The 20,554-nt window shown below is 45.8% G+C and overlaps 1 protein-coding gene across 1 annotated transcript; it reads left to right on the top strand.

Moving 5' to 3' along the window:
* The first annotated feature begins 702 nt into the window (after nt 1-702).
* OSGIN1 (oxidative stress induced growth inhibitor 1) lies at nt 703-20,304 on the top strand. The gene is made up of 6 exons (XM_060254062.1): nt 703-894; nt 6,609-6,713; nt 12,448-12,584; nt 15,158-15,349; nt 16,745-16,836; nt 18,327-20,304. Exons 2-6 carry the CDS (start codon nt 6,656-6,658, stop codon nt 19,327-19,329), a joined length of 1,482 nt encoding a protein of 493 aa, XP_060110045.1. The 5' UTR covers nt 703-894; nt 6,609-6,655; the 3' UTR covers nt 19,330-20,304.
* Nucleotides 20,305-20,554: the final 250 nt, after the last annotated feature.

The raw sequence follows: 20,554 nt of genomic DNA, 5'->3' as shown, positions 1-20,554 counted from the left end.
CTTGGAAACTCATTCACAAGACTTACTCCCCCCCCCCCCAGCCTTCCACGGTCCACCGATGGCAGTGGGGCTCCCAACTTTCCAGTCTGCTCCAATATATTACTGGAAAACAACCAGTGAAGGAGGCGGCTTAGAGGTGATATGATCACCATCTTCAAGTACTTGAAGGGCTGTCATATAAAGGATGGTGCAGAATTGTTTTCTTTGGTCTCAGAAGGTAGGACCACAACCAATGGGTTGGAATTAAATCAAAAGATTTTCCGCCTCAACATTAGGAAGAACTTCCTGATCGTTAGAGCAGTTCCTCAGTGGAACAGGCTTCCTTGGGAGGTGGTGGGCTCTCCTTCCTTGGAGGTTTTTAAACAGAGGCTAGAAGGCCATCTGACAGCAATGTGCATCCTGTAAATTTAGGTGGAGGTGTTTGTGAGTTTCCTGCATTGTGCAGGGGGCTGGACTGGATGATTGGTCCCTTCCAGCTCTATGATTTTGTGAATCCAACAGCAGGACTTGCTCCTCCGAGACGAAAGGGCGGCGGCGACCACTGCTGCTTCCAGCCTGGCTAGGCTATCTTCAGGGCCCACAACACACGTTCGAGACGGGACGTGCAACAGACGTCATCACTTTTCCTTCACGCTCGCGCCGCTGCCCCTTTCTTTCCCACGCGTCTCCATTCATAAAGCAAGGAAGCCGGCCGGCGCGGCTGCTGACTCACGCTTACCAGCGCTTTCCCTAGCCCCGCCTCCAGCGGGCCCCGCCCCCTCCTTCCCGAAGGCCGCCTGTAATATATTTAAACGGCGGCGACTCGCGGCTGCCTTTGGAGGAGCGCCTCTCGCGGGTCTTTTGGACGAGCGGCACCTGTTGCAAAGTCTCTGCTCGCGTCGCCGGCTTGTCAAGGTAAGGGCGAAGTAGGAGCCTCGCTTGGCTCTCCTCCGCGCGAAGAAGCGGTTTCTTCTCTCTTTGGGGGAAAAAATTAAGGTTCAGATCTAGCTCGTTCCGGGACTGGATCGCCTTCGTTACATTGGGAAGTTTCTTTAAAAGTAAATAAGCATAGCCAGAAACCTGCTATTTTGAAAACTTGAAATTATATTGGGGGTGTTAAGCGGCTAAAATATCCAATTCTGCTAAACGCCGCCGGATCGGGCAGTTCTTATTCCCCACGGCCTGCTTTTTGAATGACTTCTCCATGCATCTGAACAGTGGTTCTGATGTCACCGTGGAACTCCCTCCTCCGTCTAAAGTCACATTTCTTTTATCCAGACGTGTTGCAAGCTCTTAAAACGATTCATTCGCTTTGGTGCGGCTTTCAGCGTTGAGACTGTCTTTCATGCGCGTTACCTTCATCGCCTCCTAACAGCCCTGCAAGGTAGGGCAGTCTCGGCCCCGGCCAGGCTGCAGTTCCAAGGATGGAGCAGGAGCGCCCTTGCTACTGCTTCGGCCGTTTGTGATGGGGAAATGAAGTTTCAGCGGGCAGATCGCCCAGACTGGAACTTTCCCTCTTGGCTGCGACGCCGCTGCCGCGCATTCTCTGGTGGAGCTCTTGGCTCTCTCTGGTGGCGCCGGGAACTGCAAGCCGGCTTGACGGACCGCGGCTCTGTGACCCTGGGAGGGTTGGAAGTCCCCCCCCCCCCGCAAGAGCATAGTTATGTAACGTTATCTCGGCAGCAAGAGGCCCTGCGCTCAGGGAGCCTCCAGCCCACATCAGAAGCCGGGCGTGGAAAGTTCCCAGGAACTCCTAGGTGAAGGAGCAACACACGGGCTGATTTTTTTTTTTTAAAAAATTTAATTTATACATCATTTTTCTCCACAAAGGGAAAACCAAAGCCGTTGACATCGCGCTTCTCTCCTTGAGTCAGTCACAAGTTCTCACAACGCTGTTCTGCTCAAGGGCAGAGCTCTCTCAGCCCCACCTGCCTCACAAGGGTGTCTGCAGTGGGGAGGGGGAAAGGAAAGGAGATTGTAAACTGCTCTGAGATTCTTTCAGGTAGTAAATGTGGGGTATAAATACAATCTCCTCCTCCCCCCTTCACATCAACCCTGGAAGGGAGGGAGGTGAGGCTAAGAGGGTGTGACTGGCCCAAAGTCTGCTTCCAGGCAGTGTAGCTATTGCAGCCTGGGTCTCCCAGATCCAAGTCTCTAATTGGTCTACCACTGATTTTCTCTGTCAAAGTTCTAGATATGGTTAAACTGCTAAAGCCAGGGAACCAGCTGTGTCTCACAGGTATCTTGTGTTTAATTTGTATCCTGAAAAGATAGATGTCAACTCCCCTGTGGTGCTGTGTGCCAGAGCCTAGCACTGGCAACGGCATCTCTTTGTGCCACCTTTGCCTCTCTGACATGACTATAATGTTTCAACAGCCAAAGAGGGAAAAGGAAAGGCCCCCTGTGCAAGCACCAGTCGTGTCCGACTTTGGGGTGACGTTGCTTTCACAATATTTTCACGGCAGACTTTTTACGGGGTGGTTTGCCTTCCCCAGTCATCTACACTTCCCCCCCAGCAAGCTGGGTACTCATTTTACCGACCTTGGAAGGCTGAGTCAACCTCAAGCCGGCTACCTGAAAACCCAGCTTCTGCTGAGGATCGAACTCAGGTCATGAGCAGAGTTTAGGACCGCAGTACTGCAGCTTTAACACTCTGTGCCACCAGTCAAAGAGATAGCATTGTAAATTGCAGTTCTGAACTTTCTGTCTGAATTAAAGTGGGACCCCCCCACCTTTCTGAACAGAGGCAGGTAAAAACTTGTTTGGATAATGCATGGACCTTTTGTCCTTTCCTCTATCCTTGCAACTGTTCTCCAAAATAGGCCAAGGATGCAAGAAATCCACTTTCAGATGCATTTTTCAGTCCACTTTCCAACTGGATTTTGCCAGTTCACATGGTAAAATCCAGTTGGAAAGTGCATTGAAAGTGGATTGAAAATGCACTATTTAGTGTGTGTGATCGCAGCCTTAGTGAGCTCTGTGGTTGAAAAGGGGTTTGAACCAAGGCTTAGAGTAACCATCAGATTACTATTTAAAATAGATGGATTTAGCATTATATCTAAATGTATGCATGCTCAACTGATGTGTATAATCTCTTTGAAAGGAAGCAGCACAGTGACTTGAAGACTTCTTGGCTATGATCAACCATAGGGAAATTTTTGAAATTAGGCATTGAAACTATAGCACAATATTAATTGCTATGGGCTTGCTTGATACTGGAAGTAACATCCTGGCCCTAGTGGTAACTTACTTCAATGCTCTGGGCTTCTAGCCCTGGGCTCCTGAAGATGCAGTTCTATATATCATTGGGATGCTCATTGATGGATCCTCCTACATTGACTTGCACACTTATGTAACCTGAGCCCACTTCCTTAGTTCTCAAATAATTGTGGACCAGGCTGAGTCCATTCAAAGCAATGTTTACTGTTTGCAAATACAGACACTTCCTCCTATGATAATAAATTGCACTGCTCAAAGCTCGGCCCTTGGTTGCCTCTGAACTGCTAAAGACATTTGGCAATGAACAAAAGTTCTGGATAGTTAGGCTTGTGCTGCTAAAATGATAAAGTTGTTGAATATCAGTTCGATCCTCATTGACTCTCAGCCTCTTATCTGGTTCTAAACTGGCATGCGTGTTAGTGATTAGGCTGACCAATCAGCATTCCTGTATTTTACATCTGTGGAGTACCAGTGAGAAACAAATATCTTAATGCTGTCCCCAGACACCATGGTGTTTTAAACTGCCTTGTCTGATCTATCCCATTCTAGAAGGTAAGTAGAGTTATGATCTGCTACCAGCATAGCCCATCTGTGTGAGGTTTGGGCATGCCTCCCCCAACAGCTGCATTTTAGCATCAAGAACACTTGAATTATATGTTCATGTGCAGGGAGGGATCTTTTCCCAGGAGTCAGCTCTGATGCTGTAAAGCCCTGCTTACTATTCAGTCCTTGGTGTCCTTGTGAATTGCTGTACCCCAAATCAATAGCAGCCCATCACTGAGAAATGCATGCCTTCCCAATGTCCCTCTGGGTGTCTTTGCTATTCCTTGATTCCCTTCAATTTTAGCCTGTCTTGTAGTGGAAACTGTAATTGCCAGGAAGTCTAGGAACCCGATACGTGACCTTGCATTGAGAGCAGATGTGCTATGTTGTCTCTTTGACAACCTGTATATTCAGATCATAAAAGGGGAATATTGTGGGCTGTGCTGCCAGAATGAACAGAGGTGAGTAGGATGAGGTTACCTGTAATGAAGTTGGTCTAGCTTAGAAGCCTTTCTTCCCAAAAAACTTTTGTTTTTCTCATAGGTCTAAGTTGTTAGGGGAGTGTGGATGAAAGAGATTATACATAGACAAGCAGTTAAAATAAGAGTCCTGCTTAGCTGTAGCCACTATAGGAATTTTGAGAAAGGGCAGTGGATGCAGCTGGGCATATAAACGAAGATTACTTGTTGTAGCGTTTCTGTCAGTGGGCATATGGACAATAAGGTGGGGAAGCTGCATATCTCTTACATTTCCCCCCGCTGCTCCTACAAGGACAATGTCAACAGTTATCTCTGCCACACTTGCCCAGGGACACTCACTGAACTTTACAGCTAAGTGGGGGTTTTAATCTGAGTCTTTCAGGTCCTAGTTGAACTCTCAGCACAGCTGGTGTGGTATATGGGTTAAAAAGCTGTAGCCAAGTGCGCATTCAGTCCTTGGTGTCTTGCTTTGTCATACTTTATTTGTACAAAGTCCAGAAATCGACATGGAACACAGAAAAATTCCTCTTATATTTGTTTTGTTCTGGAAGTAAAGCCAGGGGATTTGAAATTCCTGTATCAAGGGAGCAATTTGGCAAAAGTGAACATTTGGAAGCATCCTTAGTATACCTCTAGCTGGTGGCATCTAATTCTGGCTTAGAAACAAATTAGAGTAATAGAATTGACATTGTGCAAGCTAATAATGTGCAGAAGATTGGTCAAGAGAATGAGCTGGGAACTTGTCAAAGGTTTGGGCCTTTGCCACTCAGCAAACTCTGCAGAAATGCCCAATCTCACCAGTTATGCATTGATGATGAACAACCTTTTGAGGAAAAGGATTGTTTGAAGCTCTGGAGTGTCTTAATTTAAAGGACTCTACAGAGCAGGAGTCCTCTTAAGGTGCCTGAGATAAGTTAGGGTTGGGACTGTAGCTCAATGATAAAGTGTGTTCTTAGCATTTAGAAGGTCCTAGGTTCAATCCCCGGCATTTCCTGTTAAAAATGGCCAGGTGATGCAGAAGATCTGAGACCATGGAAAGCTACTGCCAGTGAAAGTAGCCAAAACTGACCATAACTCAAATATAAGGCAACTTCATGTTGTTAAGTTTTGTGCCTTTTGGCAGATTTGCAGCTGCACAGATCGCACTTGATGGCTGGCTACTGTATGTGCCACTTATTGCAAACTTTGATGGAGCTCCTGGTTGACTTGAGTTAACCTGGCAAGGCCCCTATTTGCCTTTTGTGCACTGAGAATGCAAATTGCCTTCACCAAGACAGAGGAGGGCTGCCAACTCCAGTTTAGGAAATTCCTAGAGATTTTGGCTTGGAGCCTAGGGCCTAGAGCCTTCAAACTATCCTTCAAACTAGCCATTTCCTTCAGGGGAAATGGTCTCTGTAGTCTGGCCCCTCCTAGAGGATAGCAACACTATCCGTTGATTCTGGCTGTTGCAAGGTCATTTATCAACACTGCACAGAACTACTTCGGGTGTAGGCGTGGAGAGGACTTCTGCCTTGTTCATAGGTGGCTTTCATTTAATGGCTTATAGATCAAATAGGCTTTTTAAAAAGTTGCATTATTTCCCATACTGCTACACCACTTCCATTTGGTGGCTTGAATTCTGCATAAGAGGGCGTTTGCCTTGGTGCCCTGTTCTTGCAGCTGCCATATACCAAGCTTTTGTTTTATTTATTTCCTTTGTTGTTGGCCTTTCTCCCCGAGACTCAAGGCAGACTACACAATTTAAAAGGATGCCATAGGAAAACAATGCAACAACTCATTAAAAACAGGGGACAAGCAGTGGCATAAAAGCAGTATTACAAAATGAGTGGGTGCCTTAGAAAGTAGCATAATACATGCAATAAAGCAAGATTGCAAAACTGAAGAATGGTGTAATACAATGTAATAAAAACTGCCTAAAATTTCAGACAATCTACAATTCTGCTGTCCTGGGTAAAATACCATCTGCAAACTGATAAACATGAGGGAGCTGGGAAAAAAGGGGTGGGGGGGAGACTCTTCTCTCTTGTTGGTTTTATTGTTGAACATTCAAGAACGTTCAAGTAGTTGCTGAATCTTTCCCACATGCCTGCATCTGGCCACCTTTAGCCGACATGCAGTGGTGTGTACCACTTGACAGCTGATGGCTGGCACTCCGCTATAGCATGTAATCTTTGTCAGTTTTTGGAGCAGGCCTGCCCGCAAGCCCGGCATAAACTATAGCATTCAAAATCCAAATCTAAAATTGGAGTGGTGCAATCTTCTGGCTTTGCAGACATTTGTAAACATTTCAGCTTTCTGATGTTATGCACGTTGCTGGTTGTGTGCTTGGAGAAGTCGAGGACAGCATTCTGGAGGTTGACACTTGTTCATTTGGTTTTATTGCTACAGGTGGACTTGGTGGTGCCGAGAATTCTGCTGCCCGAAAGAGAGGCGCTATGTTGCACACTCATCTGGATCAGAGCACCGCTGAGCCTCTTCCTGTGGTGATCATAGGTAAATATGTTCTGGGGTAAGCTGCAGTCATTCAGGGTAACTGCAACCCTCCATGGTTATCTCACCAAGTCACCTTGCTCTTTCTAGTGGCAGGAGTGATACCTTCAAGCAAGAAATGTCCTTAGAATCCCTACTCTTTTGGTGCTTTCGGGGTGTGAGCTAGAGTTGTCAGGACTCTCTGGCTTCCAGTGGCAGATGGGGGGTAAGGTTGCCAGAGCCAGGCTGGGAAGCATGGGGAGATTTGGGGGGTGGGAGGTAGGGACCTCAGTGGGGTACAATGCCATAGAGTCCACCCTCCAAAGCAACTATGTTCTCCAGGGGAGAACTGATCTCTGTAGTCTGGAGATGACCTGTGGTCCTGGGGATCTCCAGGTCCCACCTGTAGGCTGGCATCCCTACAGTTCTGCTGACTGGAAGCTAAACAGGGCCTGCGGTTTGTGGATATTTCAGGAATTGTCTTTTACATAGTTTTAGGACACTTTTCTCTAAAGGGATGTGGTTGATCTCCTGGAGTTACAACTGATCTTCAGGCAACATGTGAATTCCCCTGGAGGAAATGGCTGCTTTGAAGGGTGGGATCTATGGCTTTATATCCCAGTGAGCTCCCTCCCCTTCCCAAATAATCCCGCTCTTCCCAGCGGCAGCCCCAAAGTCTCCAAGAACTTCCTAACCCAGAGTTGGCAACACTGTCCGTAAAACAAACAAACAAAAATTGCTTAGGATGGTTCCCTTTGCAGAGGTGTCCTTTGGGTTTATTTTGTCCCTCAATAATATGCAAAAAGCAGAGCCTGTTGGAAGCAAATGGATTCCAAAAGCAAGCCACACCTCAGCTTGTCTTGCTTCAGATTCCCTCAGATCAATAGCCCAGACCTTCTCTGCTAACCTATTTGATTCTGCAAAAGAAGTATCTGCTAAAAACCATGAAATAGCAGGATCACCTATACCAAGAGGCAGAAGATCATTATCAGACTAAAAGCACTCTCAAACAAAAGGAGTTTTCTCTAGCTTGGTGAAGATTAACAGGGATGATACCAAATGTCCCTCTCAGGGGAGGGAGTTCCCCAAATTGGCACAGCCTCTTGAGTCACTCACTGAACCTCTGAAGGCAGTGGAACATGGAGCAGTAGTTCTTTAGATGACCTCTCTATGCAGCTATCTCGGAGCACGTGGATCCACTCTTCTTTACTGGCTTCACATCATTCAGAACTAACGTCCCCACCTTCATTATTGTTATTTATTAAATTAAATTTTTAGACTGCCTTCCCCTGTGAAAAAGAAATAGGGTTTAGTGGGGTGTATGATTTTTAAAAAGTAAGGGGGAAAAAATCACAATTTAAATACAATAAAATACTGCAGTTGGCTTAGAAAGATGACACTAAGCTTTTGACTGTGCTACTGCCTCACAGTGGTGGGGAGTGTGCGGGGGGAAGACTAGAGAAATGGAAGTGCCAGACAGAAATCATTGCTGCCTTCAAATTAATGCCCAAAGGAACATCTCTTCTGCCTTACAGGCCCTACAGAACTGCAATAGAGAGGAAGAGATTGGACACCACCCTGTGGGTAGACCACTAATTTAAGGAGAAGCCTTTTATACTTGTCTGCTTCTCCTGATCCAGAGGAGCAGGCCATGTTAGTCTGTTGCTGCAAAATAGTAAAGAGTCCAGTAGCATCTTTAAGACCTTTAAGAAATAGGGTTTAGTGGTGTGTACGATTTTTAAAAAGTAAGGGGGGGGGAAATCACAATTTAAATACAATAAAATACTGCAGTTGGCTTAGAAAGATGTTGCAAATTTGATTGCAGCATAAGCTTTCAAGAAACAAAGCTCCAGGCATCCAGTGAAGTGAGCTGTGTTTCTCAAAAGTTTAGACTACAATAAAATTTGTTAGTCTTAAAGGTGCTGCTAGAGTCTTTATTGCTTTGGTTCTCCTGAGGGGATATTCGCCAATCATTGTGATTATTAGCAAACAAAGACCGACTGGGAGGGTGTGTGATGCAGCCACCTTACTGAAACTAAGCAGGCCCAGTTTTAGCTTGTGCCTGGGTGGAATGCCTTTTGGGCATCCCCAGCCCCATGTGCTCTGTCTTGAGTTACATGATGGATTCTTAAAAACTGGGTTGCATCCGGTGGATCCACTCTTCTAGCAGCGGCACTTCTGTCTGGCATATTGAGCTTCCTGTGCTGGAGGGAATGCCTGCAGCTAGTGAAACAGCTCTATGGGATCCAATCCATTATATGAAAGCAATTAAAAAAAAACCCTTTAAAATAGACATGGTATTGCAAAGGAATTGTCATGCAGCAGACAAAACCATGTTAATCAGCTCATGGCCAGAAGGCAGAAACTCTTCTGTCTTCAAGTGGGGTGTCTTGGAGGCATCTGTTTTAACAATCTAGTGACCAGATGACCAAACAGGGCTTTGTCATCTGAATCTGAGCAATGTGGTAGCCGTATGGAATCCCCTTGGGGAACTAGTTCCAAAGAAGTAGGATTGCCACTGAGTTCTTTACCTGCAAGTGTCTGAGGTAGGTGACAGAAGATTCTGGAGCCAGGTTGGCTCAGCTGAGATTCTGTGGCTGGAGACGTTGCTGCAGAGATGCTGATCCTGGGCCATTAGGCCTTTCTTGCATCGTATTTGTTCTCTGTACCAGGGCCAGAGGAGTTTACTGTAGCTTTTGCTAGTTACTGGTAAAGGCCAAGATACTTTAATTTCAGCTCGTTGGCCAGCAAAGTCGTGTGGGAGGTGTGCCAGCTGTGGTCACCTGGAATGGATCCTGCCCTGGCTGATCTCCCTGAGACCAAAATAGGTCTTAATGGGGCAGGCCCCTCTGCTTGCTGTTTGGGGAAGGGGGGAAATGCTGGGCAGCTGGTTGGATAAATATTGTCATTGGACTGCCAGTGATCTGACCAAGTTGTAGGGGTGGAATTCTAGCAGGAGCTCCTTTGCATATTAGGCTGCACACCCCTGATGTAGCCAGTCCTCCAAGAGCTTACAGAAAAGAGCCTTGTAAGCTCTTGGAGGATTGGCTCCATCAGGGGTGTGTGGCCTAATATGCAAAGGAGCTCCTGCTAGAATTCCACCCTGCCCAGTTGAATACCATGATAGTTAAATGGTGGAATTCTCCACCAGTGGACATAGCCATAGTCTCCAGCATGGGTGGCTTTAAAAGAGGATTAGACAGATTCATGCAGGAGAGGTCCATGAGTGGCTACAGGCCATGTTGCCTCCACATTCTCAGGCAGTAAATTGTGTATACACCATACACTGCAGCCCAGTTTGCATGTTAGCGGGCACGTGCACGTTGGCTTGTGTGAAAGAGCCAGTGCACATTCACTTTGCAAATGAAACCGGGGACTGATACCTGGATAAATGTGGGTTTTTAATCACACATTAAGGTGTGCACACGTTGAATGTAAAACAATTCCTCACCATGCCTATAAAGGAAAATCAAGTGCCGCTGTACGTGGATTGTATGTGTATTCATTGGAACTGGTGAACAGGGCCTTCGATTGTTTGTGGGTTCACTCTAATGTGTGTTCAGGGCTTCTGTCGCTGCCCTCCAAGGACAGCAACAGGCACCGTCAAAGGCATCAAGAAGGAATCTCCTGCCAAGGCCCAGACAGGCTCTGATTTACAATCTTGGCAGCAGCTTGTTTTGTGGTTAAAAGATGTTGCAACTGGGCTGCATGTGGCACCGCTCTTCCCTGTTCACATCAGCTTCAAAGACCTTTTGCCCATTTTACTTTGAGGCTGCACCATTGGCATTGAAATCAGGATCAGGGCAGGCGCAGGGTCCTTGGCTTGCATTCCAAGTGTTCAAGAGCTTTCTGGTGGGGTGGTGGGGCCACATGAAGTGTTTCTATTTGGGTGTTTAGTGGATTGGTACATAGGCAAGGAATGAGTGTTTCTGTGAATGTTATGTGCCATCAAGTTTATTGTGGCGACTCTGTGAATCAATAACTTCCTGAATGTCCTATAATGAACAGCCTTGATTGTGTCTTGCCAACTGTAGGCCATTGCTCCCTTTAGTGAGTCAGTCCCTCTTGAGTTTGGCCTTTCTCTACTGCCTTCAGCTTTCCCCAGCATCTTGGGTTGGGTCTTCCTCTATTTTTCCTACTGCCTTCAACTTTACCTAGTTCTGTCTGCCAAGAAAACATTGTGATGTGATGTCACCCCCTGGGTCAGTAATGACTCAGTGCTTACATGAGGGGCTACCTTTACCTTTTTATTCCCTTTTCCAGTGAGTCTTGTCTTCTGATGATGTGGCCAAAGTATGATAGCCTCAGTTCATTTTAGCTTCTAGGGAGATTTCAGGCTTGATTCGATCTAGAACCCACTTATTTCTCTTTTTCACAGCCCACAGTATCTGTACATCTCTCTTTTAATATGACAGAGAGAGCTTTAAATATGGCCCAGAAGCCACCTTTGCTCCCTGCTGGGTTCTATAACACGGTGATAGTGCTAAATGGTATGCGGCTGCCGACACCATGGGAGGTTGCTGTGTCACCCTGACCCACTTCCCTGCATTATGCAGCTGTTAACTTTGACACATTTGAAAGAGCAATGGAAGACAGAGCTCCAGAAGGTGACAGCTGGCCTGGGCGGGGAGACTGTAAAATATTAATCTAGCCCAGAAAGGGGTTATGCGACTGAACAGATCGTCCGCATGACTGGTTGAGTGGTGAAGCTGAAAGAGAGACTGGCGTGTCTATGGCCGTCTAGTGCATTTGTGGCACAGGTGAGATCTCATCTCCATTGTGGTCCCCATGAGAAGAGCCCTGCTGGATCACATCAGTGGTCCATCTAGTCCCAGCTTCCTGTTTCACAAAGTGACCAGCCAATTCCTCTAGAGGTCCAACAATAGGGCACAGAGGCCTTCCCTGATGTTGTCTTCTGGCACTGAGATTCACTGCTGATGATTGTGGAGGTTTCCTTTAGTCATTATGGCTGGTAGCCTCTGATACACCTCTTCATAAATCGTTCTAATCCCCTTTAAAACTACCCATGCCTGTGGCTATTGCTACATTCTCTGGCAGTGAATTCCATGTTTTAATCGCTTGTTGGGTAAAGAAGTATTTCCTTTTGTCCTCCTGATGAACGACTCAGACTTTTAGCGACTACACCAGTTCTATGCCATAGTTGGATCTTTCCAAACAATGGAAACTTTTCTTCTTCCCATTCTTCTTCCTGCTCTTGTCCTTGCATGTCTGTATATCTGATTTGAGTGGGAGAAGGAAGGGCTGTGGCTGAATGGCAGAGCACCTGTTTTGCCTACAGAAGGTCCCAGACTCGGTCCCTTAAAAGCATTGGATAAGCGAGATCCTGGAAAGCTGCTGCCAACCTGAGCAGGCAATACTGCTCTTGTATTTTTTGTGTGTTTGCACCTGGAAGCCATGTTGACCTCTGGTGACTGATATCTGCTGGGGCTCTGGAAGATACCAGAGAGGTGAATAAAGCCTGCCCCGTCCTCCCGACTGCTGGTATTCCAACAAGGTCTCTCATCCAAGTACTTGCCAGAGCGGTGCTTCGCTTCCAAGATCTGATGAGATTGGGCTTGCCTGGGCTATCCTGGTCAGTCAGGGCTGGCAGTACTGCTCTTGATAGGCCATTGCTGACTAAGGCAGCTTCATTTGACTGACAGTGGAAGGGAATTGGAGCCCTCATCTCTGCATAAAGCCTTCTGCTTAGCTGGTGCCTTTAACTTTACTCATGACGCCTCCAAATTTCTCTCTTCAGGAAATGGCCCCTCAGGGATCTGCTTATCGTACCTACTCTCCGGCTACATCCCTTATGTCCGAAGGGGCTCTGTCCACCCCAACCCCATTTTACAAAGGAAACTGGAAGAAACACCTGAGATCTCCATCTTGGACCAGGTTAGTATGGCATGGGTTTAAGACAAATGTCACAGGGTGTGGCAGGATGTCCCAGTGGGGTGGCGCTTCTGGAGCTCTAAAATGATTACAGGAGAATCCTCTGGCCTCACCTTTCCCTTCTAGGTTCAGGGGAGGTTGGGTTGGCTGCCTTTGCCCATAGATTGCAGGATGTAGCTTCAACTGTGCCTCAGGCATTGATATGGCGATTCAGCTTTCAAGGGTCAAAGTTCCCTTTAAACACTTTCATTGAATAACTCATTGAATAATGCACTTTTAGTGCACTTTACAACTGGATTTTACTGTGTGAAATGGCAAAATCCATTTGCAGACAGTCATTGAAGTGAATTGAAACTGTATTATTTAGCATGTGTGAAAGCACCCTTTGTCAGATATGGGTGAGACAATGTTTTCGGAGGCTGGATCCAGACTTAATGTCCTCTGAAAGGAAGGGAAGGTGTAATTTCCACCAATTCCCTCTTCCTGCTGCAGACCCTTCAATGTGCCCCTGATAGCATTCCTGAGGGTCCCTTGTTCCCCAGGAGAGGCATTATGAGTGAGGTGGACAAATCCTGTTCCACTGACAGAATATCTTCTGTTAATGGAAGCTGTTTAGAATCCAGCCCAAGGTCTCCAAATGCTAGATGTGTGGTGGGCGGACTGTAATTAGTGATGAAGATTTACCTATCCATATACGCTTGCTATCATTCATTCATTCATTCATTCATTCATTCATTCATTCATTCATTCATTCATTCATTCATTCATTCATTCATTCATTCTATCCCACCATCCCATAAAGCTTAAGGCAGGTTACAACAATTTAAAACAGTTAAAACAAATTTAAAATACACACAAGACCATTTCAATACATGGCATAAACAACATGCTCCCAGTTTAAGACTCTGCCGCAACAGCCAATCCAATCCCCAAACTGGGGAAGTGGGAGGGGGAAGGCCAAATTAAGACAATATTACAGATCTCAGTGCTGCCCCCTTGGCATTCAGGATGGGTTTCAATGCTGAGCCTAGGTCAAATCAGGCTGCTCTTTTGGGCAGTCCCTGTTTGTTTAGTGAGATCAAATTCCAAGGCCTTACAGTACCTTTAACACTGCTATCGTGGCTGTCGACACGTCCTACGGTTGGCTTTTTAAGGTGACCGGACGGATGAGAGGCCACATTGAATGAAAGCTGCTCTCCATTGATCAGTAAGCTCTGTGTTTCAGCCGGTAGGAGGGAAAAACCATCAGAAGTAGCTTATGGGTCTGCCAGTGGCTTTTGCTTAGCCTCATATAATGTCCAAATCTTCAGAGGAAAGAAGCTCAGCGGGATTGGCCTTGTGTAGTTTTCGGATGGAGACCACCAAGAAAGCTCAGGGTTGCTACGCAGAGGCAGACCATAGCAAATCACTGCTGAATGTCTCTTGCCTTGAAAACCCAATGGGGTTGCTGTAAGCTAGGTTCAACGTAATGGCAAAAAAAGTTTTGAAAAGACTTGCTGCTGTAATTGTGTCTCACAGCGCAGGCACCACACTTGCTCCCTGAATGCATAACTTAAGAGACACGTTCTTGCAATAAAACTAAATTTGTGCCTTATGGCTGGAGTTGGGTAGTCATTTCTTCAAACACAGTACAATCTCACTGCACCAATTCCAGCAATTTAGGCTTTATAGTCCTCTTTTATCCCCCCATTGGGGAGCCAAACAGCATCGTTCTCCTACATAATCTATTTAACCCTCACAACAATTGCCATATGAGGGAGGTGAGTCTTGAACGAGGGACTTGAATGAAGTTGCAAAGTGAGCATGAGCTTGCTAGCTCCACCTGCGTATCATGGCCAGATGGTCTCCATGGTGCAAACATGCAGAGGAAGTGTATTCATGTCTGTTCCCTCCCTTCCCATGACCAGCAATGCCGGCAAGGCAGGGTTGCTGGTCTTGGAGACGGAGCATCTGTTCAGACACCTCCATGAATAGGCCAGTGTGCCACTCCCCCTCCCTGTGCATTCCATCAGCGTGTAGCTGAGGTAATTTTTACCACACTTCCGAGTTGTGCAATTGGGGTATGAGGAGCCGCACAGATTTAAAATGGGATGGGTGCAGGGATTCACAGATTGACCCCCAGATTCACAAATATAGATCAGATGAATGTGTCAGGACCCTGACAATTCAATAATCAGAGACAGTCCAATACAAGAATAGCTGTTTATTGAGACATGACAGGTCAGAGCAAGGCGGTTCTTGCAAAAACTGGCTTTGGTGGGCTTTTGCCCTTCTCTTATAACCCCTGGTTTAAACCGTTACACATTCAAAGGAAAGTGGGAAGCAAGCAGTTCCTCCCCCCAAGATTCTTCCCAGGCCCCTAGCAGGTGTGCACTTAATCAGGCAAGTGCGACCTTGGTAACTCTTGAGACCAGGTAGAAAGGAATGTTTCAACCATTACATAGAGATAGCAGCAATGCAAGCAGAGACAATGGAAAATGAAAGTTCATGGCAAGAGACTTCCTGACAGAATGTCTTTTCAAAAAACCCCTTCGATCCAGTGGTAGTAATAAGGTTGTCTTATTTTCCAACTCCAGGATATAGAGTACCTGTCTGAAGGCTTAGAAGGGAGATCATCCAGCCCTGTTGCTCTGCTCTTTGATGCTCTGCTACGCCCGGACACTGACTTGGGTGGGACGGCAGATTCTGTTCTCACGTGGTGGCACCAGCCCAACAGAGCTGTTCCTCATCTGGTTCTTGGCAAAAACCTTCCTGGAGGAGCTTGGCATGTAAGTGCAGTTTGATGCATCAGTGTCTAGGGGTGAAACCGTGGCTGTGTGGGAGAGCATCTGCCAGAAGTCTCAAGTTCAATCCCTGGTATTTCCAATTAAGATGATGAGGAAGTACATGATGTGAAAGCAAGCTGGTGCTAGTTGGAATAGATAATACTCACCTTGGCAGACTGATGGTCTGACTTGGTAGAAGGCAATGTCTTGGGTGCCTAGAGCACCTACTCCAGGCTTGCTAACTCAACCCAAACTAACTTTCCCTGCCCATGTGGGTTTTTAACAATCTCGCAAATGACTCCAGATGGTTCTGCAATGCACACTCCAGAGACCTTGGCGCTACTGAGTGTGGCTGTGCCATGTAGCAGTTGTATCTCTGCGAGACTAGAGCTGCCTGCCAAAGCAAGGTTAATGCACTCTGCCCTGTCAGTTTGAAGTGTGTGTGCGTGTGTGCCTGCACTCTCTGTTTGTTGATAGTGTGCAGATCTAGTTTCCATGGCTTTGCTTATTTATGGCCGACCCGCGAAAGACAACTTGTGCTGCCCCCTTCAATCCTGTCAGCTTTCAGTTTTTATTTTTGGAATGACAGGCAATGGCTTGGGATTTCCAGTGTTCTCATGAGACTTGCAACAGTAGAGCTACCCAACTTCCACTCCTATTAAGAAGGATTCAAATTTCTCATCCCCACTGCTTGAACTGCCCAAAACTCCCTCTCGGTTTTCCTTCTCCATTGTATAAGTGGGGTATGCTGCTTTAATTTCTATACCTTTTTCTTTTTCCTCATATAAAATACTTCCCGTCAAATGTACATATATGAAGAAGTGTGCATGCACATGGAAGCTTATATCCAGAATTTGTTGATTATGTCCAGACTTTTGTTGCTCTCAAAGGTGCCACTGGCTTCAAACTTTGTTCTGTTGCTTCAGACCAACATGGCCATGCACCTGAATATATGACCAATGTTTGTCAATAAATCAGCATTCTGTGTAAGTGACTGTTATTGGCTCAGTTCAGATGTAATGTTACTTTGTTAAACCAGGATTCAGCTCGCATTCAGTCAGTCAGTTCCTCATTTGCCTCTGCAAATCCTGGTTTTGCTTCCTTCTGTGTTTCCTGGGAGGGTGTCACCAAAGAACGATCCAGGATTAAGGCAAGATATCTGCTGCACCAAGACGTCACATTAAACCACAGTCAAGACTGACCATAGCTAGTGAAGTGGCCTGTATTCAAATAATCCCACTAACTGGAGTTGAATAAAACCATGGTTTTGCACAACATCTGAACTCAGCCACTGGATATGCAAACCCTGTATTGCTTCTGAAAAGCAGACCAAAACTTTTGGCAAAAGATTATAAAGTATAAATACAAAGCCTGACTGACCTGCCTTTCTCTTTTCAGTCTATTGAGGGGTCTATGTTCACTCTGAGTCGAGGAGATTGGATGGGGCTTCCTGACCTTCAGTTCAAAGACTGGATGAGTAGGAAGAAAAAGTAAGATCTCTTTCCATTTTTATGGAACAATTGACTTCCAAAATGAAACATTCTCATTGAAACCATTACGGAGCTTCTTTTTGAATATCGAGAAACCCAACCATGCATAGATCATTCTTTCAGCACATAGAAAATGTTAAAGAACTGTATTTGTGTGGTTGGTTAAACTTCAAGGAGGCTGTTGTGTAGTAATTGGAAAGAAACTTTCCCAAAGTTGGCTTAGAATGGAGAGGGAAGGTGGCTTGGCTTCCTTCTGCCTTAATATTCCACGCTTCTGGATAAACATCTTCTTTGGAAAACAGTAATGTTTCCAAACCCTTCTGGATGCAAAGATGATTAGTAATAGGATGTTCCCCCTTTGTTCAGGATCATAGCAGCAGATAAGGTGGCTGGATCTCTCAAGCTGTTGGTTTGGTGTTCAAGCCCAAACACATCTTGATGCTGCTTCTAAACAAAATTACAGTCATCTTGTGGGTGGTTCTTGAAAACCCCAGTAACAGGAAGTTCTTATGTGTGCAACTGGCTTTTGGTTTGCAGTCTTGAATTCTACTAAACCTGGTTGCAGTCTGCTGCTAGAAGTACAGAATAGCTTGGATCCTACCAGTTTTACCACCGGCATAAGAGGGAGGGAGGACCTTTTTGCCACTGTGCTAGAGATGATGGAATCTGTGCTGGCAAATGTGGGGCCTTTATGATCAAAAGTAATGTGCAATGAGGACTAGATCAGGGGTGGCCAGACTTGCTTAATGTAAGAGCCGCATAGAATAAAGTCAGATGTTTGAGAGCCGCAGGATATGAACAAATATTACACCCATCTTTATTAAAATTCTTAATTTCTTTGCACAGAAAGATAAAATACATATGTATGCTAGGAGACTTTTTTTTAAGCTGAGAATAACAGTACCCATAAGACTAGCATAGGGAAAGGTTGGGGAATTATTTTTTGGTACCAGTGGGAACATATAAATCACTGACCACCATTTGCAGCATTATGTATCTCTCTTTGCCTTGACACCAAGGTTAGTAAATACAGCTCCTCCAAGAGCTATGAAACTAAGAGGGAACTTTGTGCCTCCTTCTTTAATTCCATTCCTCCTTCCAGTGGCTTTTCAGCTCTTGCGCTCTCTTTCCCCAGTCTTGGTCTCCATGTGACCTCTGTGGTAGGAAGAGAAGATCTTGCAAGCCTGACTTTGGGTCAGCACTCACAGGCTGACTAAGATCCCAATGCTAAGCATGCTTACTTTAGAGTAAGCCTCAACTTCATCCTTGACCTCCAGGAGCCACACAATATGTGTGAAAGAGCTGCATGTAGCTCCCAAGGTGCAGTTTGGCCGCCCCTGGGCTAGAGTGACAAAGCATTTGGGTGACTTTGAGCAAAAACCCTGGTTGGATCCAACCCAATGATTCAGATATTTCCCTTGATCCAGTTTTCATAGCAGAGGCGTCCTTTGATTATTAGGGCAGTACTGATAGTGATGTTCTCTTTGCAGAGGCTTCAGAAACAACAGGGCAACAGCTGGAGATATCGTTCAGTACTACCAATACTACGTGGCCAACAAAGGTTTAAAGAAGAATTTTCTCTGTGGAACTGTCGTGACGTCTGTGAAAAGTCTTGGTGTGGATGCTGCTTACAGCCGTCAAGGTTCAAGAGACGGTAGCCCTAGATGGGGTCTTCCTGAGAAACCACAAGACGATAGCAAAGAAATTGGAAGTCTCTTCCAAGTTGACGGGTTTGTCACTACTATCAATGGCCCGCAGCCTTTCTCTGTGTATACTGAAAATGTGGTTTTAGCCACAGGGACCTATGACAGTCCATCCTGGCTTGGGGTCCAAGGGGAAGACCTTCCTTTTGTCCACCACAAGCTCTCTGCCCTGGAAGATGCTGCAAGGACCAAAGAAATTGGCACAATGTCAGATCCAATTTTGATTGTGGGTGCTGGGCTTACAGCAGCGGATGCAATCCTCTTTGCTCGCCACTGCAGCATCCCAGTGATCCATGCCTTCCGGCGAAACGTCAACGATCCAGCCCTGATCTTCAACCAGCTCCCAAAAACTATGTATCCCGAGTACCACAAAGTCCACCAGATGATGAAAGAAGAGGTTGCTTCTGGCCCAGGACTGTATGAGAGTTACGTTAGCCTTCCTGAGCACCACATAGTGTCCTTCACGGAGGACAGGAAGTGCATCTTCAGGGATAAGAGCGGCCGCCAGAAAGTGTATAACATTTCTATGGCTTTTGTTCTCATTGGCTCCAATCCCAACCTCTCTTACCTGTCCAATAATGGTGTAGACTTGGCAGTAGACTGTGAACAGCCAGTCAGTTCCAAGAGGAACCCAATCGATGTAGATCCCTTCACTTACGAATCAGTTCATGAGAGGGGGCTCTATGCCATGGGACCACTAGCTGGGGATAATTTTGTGCGCTTTGTACAAGGTGGTACTTTGGCTGTTGCCAGCTCTTTGCTGAAGAAGGCCAACAAGAACCCTCCATAATATTGGCCAAATCCCTATGTTCTCAAGGGCCATTGTGTTCTCTGAAAAAGCAAGAGTATTGAATAGGTAGAAGCCATTTCAGCTAGGAAGTCTCATCACCATAGCACACTCAGGGGTTGCCCTGAAGCGCTGAGTGTCCCATTCAAGACTGTTCAGTCAACAAGTTTGTGCCGGTTCTGCTGAACTTCTATCCCTGTATGTAAAATTTGAAGGTGGCCCTATGTAGACTATGGCATACAGAATTACGGGAGACTGCCTTCTGCTCTGTGTGGAAGGGATACAAGGTAGTAATTCTTAATTAGCTGGCAGGTTTTTGGGGAAAGGAACAGCACACTTGGGGTCTTTTGAGTTAAATCTGTACAAGATTTTTCTTCTCAGTGTGCAGATCTCAAATTCAAGGTGGGTCCCAACCCAATTGTGGTCTGAATGACTACAAAATCAAAGCATCACCCAAAGAGTTATGGTGCAGAACCAAATTAAGCACAAGTTCACATCTGCTTTCCTTCCCAGATCAACTTTTTTTAAGTTGGGGGGAACAAAAGGAAGCAGCAGGGTGGTGACTGGGGAGGCCACCTTTGGCTTGGTTGAAGGTACTCAACACGCACATGGAGAATAGGGGTTGCATCACAGCCCAAGGTTTGAGTGGCCACAAACATGTTCCTGTACCCTTAAAATGCATCTGTTGGGCTGATCTGATGCTTAGAACGGAAGATGGTACAGCCCTATGGGGAAAACCTATTGAGCCCTTAATTTCCATTTTTGCAGATGTGCAATATAAGCAACCTCGAAATGAAGATGCAATAGCATAAATCTCAGGGAAAAAAATTTAAATGGTGCCAATTTTAAAGCTATGCAATAAGTTTCCTCTATGCAATTTAATTTGTTACTGTGCTTCTTTTTTTAGGCTTTTATATCTTTCTGAATAGCTTTTGTATACTAATTATTTTTTTTAATTAAAAAGTTCGCTGTGTTGTATGGATTTGTGCTTTTTTGATTGCATTGCATTCTGTTTGAAGAGATCACAGAAAAGAATCAGAACCAGAGTTGGGAGGGACCATACAGGCCATCTAGTCTTGCTCAATGCAGGCTCAGCCTAGAGCATCCCTGACAAGTGTTTGTCCAGCTGCTGTTTAATAGAATCACAGAAAATATCCAGATTATTCCAGATTATATTCCAATGTCCAAGGCTGCTGTTTCTGGGCACTCTGTGTCCCAGTTGGGACAA

Source organism: Heteronotia binoei, chromosome 14 (assembly GCF_032191835.1).
Source record: "Heteronotia binoei isolate CCM8104 ecotype False Entrance Well chromosome 14, APGP_CSIRO_Hbin_v1, whole genome shotgun sequence".
Taxonomy (NCBI): Eukaryota; Metazoa; Chordata; class Lepidosauria; order Squamata; family Gekkonidae; genus Heteronotia; species Heteronotia binoei.
Note: the sequence above shows the minus strand (reverse complement) of the source record. Positions and strands in the feature narration are given on the sequence as shown.

Excerpts from the sequence above, each read along its gene's own strand:
- OSGIN1 (XM_060254062.1), top strand. The coding sequence starts at position 6,656 with ATGTTGCACACTCATCTGGATCAGAGCACCGCTGAGCCTCTTCCTGTG. Across the intron at positions 6,714-12,447 it reads TCTTCCTGTGGTGATCATAG|GAAATGGCCCCTCAGGGATC; the intron begins GTAAATATGTTC and ends TTCTCTCTTCAG. Across the intron at positions 16,837-18,326 it reads TGGATGAGTAGGAAGAAAAA|AGGCTTCAGAAACAACAGGG; the intron begins GTAAGATCTCTT and ends TTCTCTTTGCAG.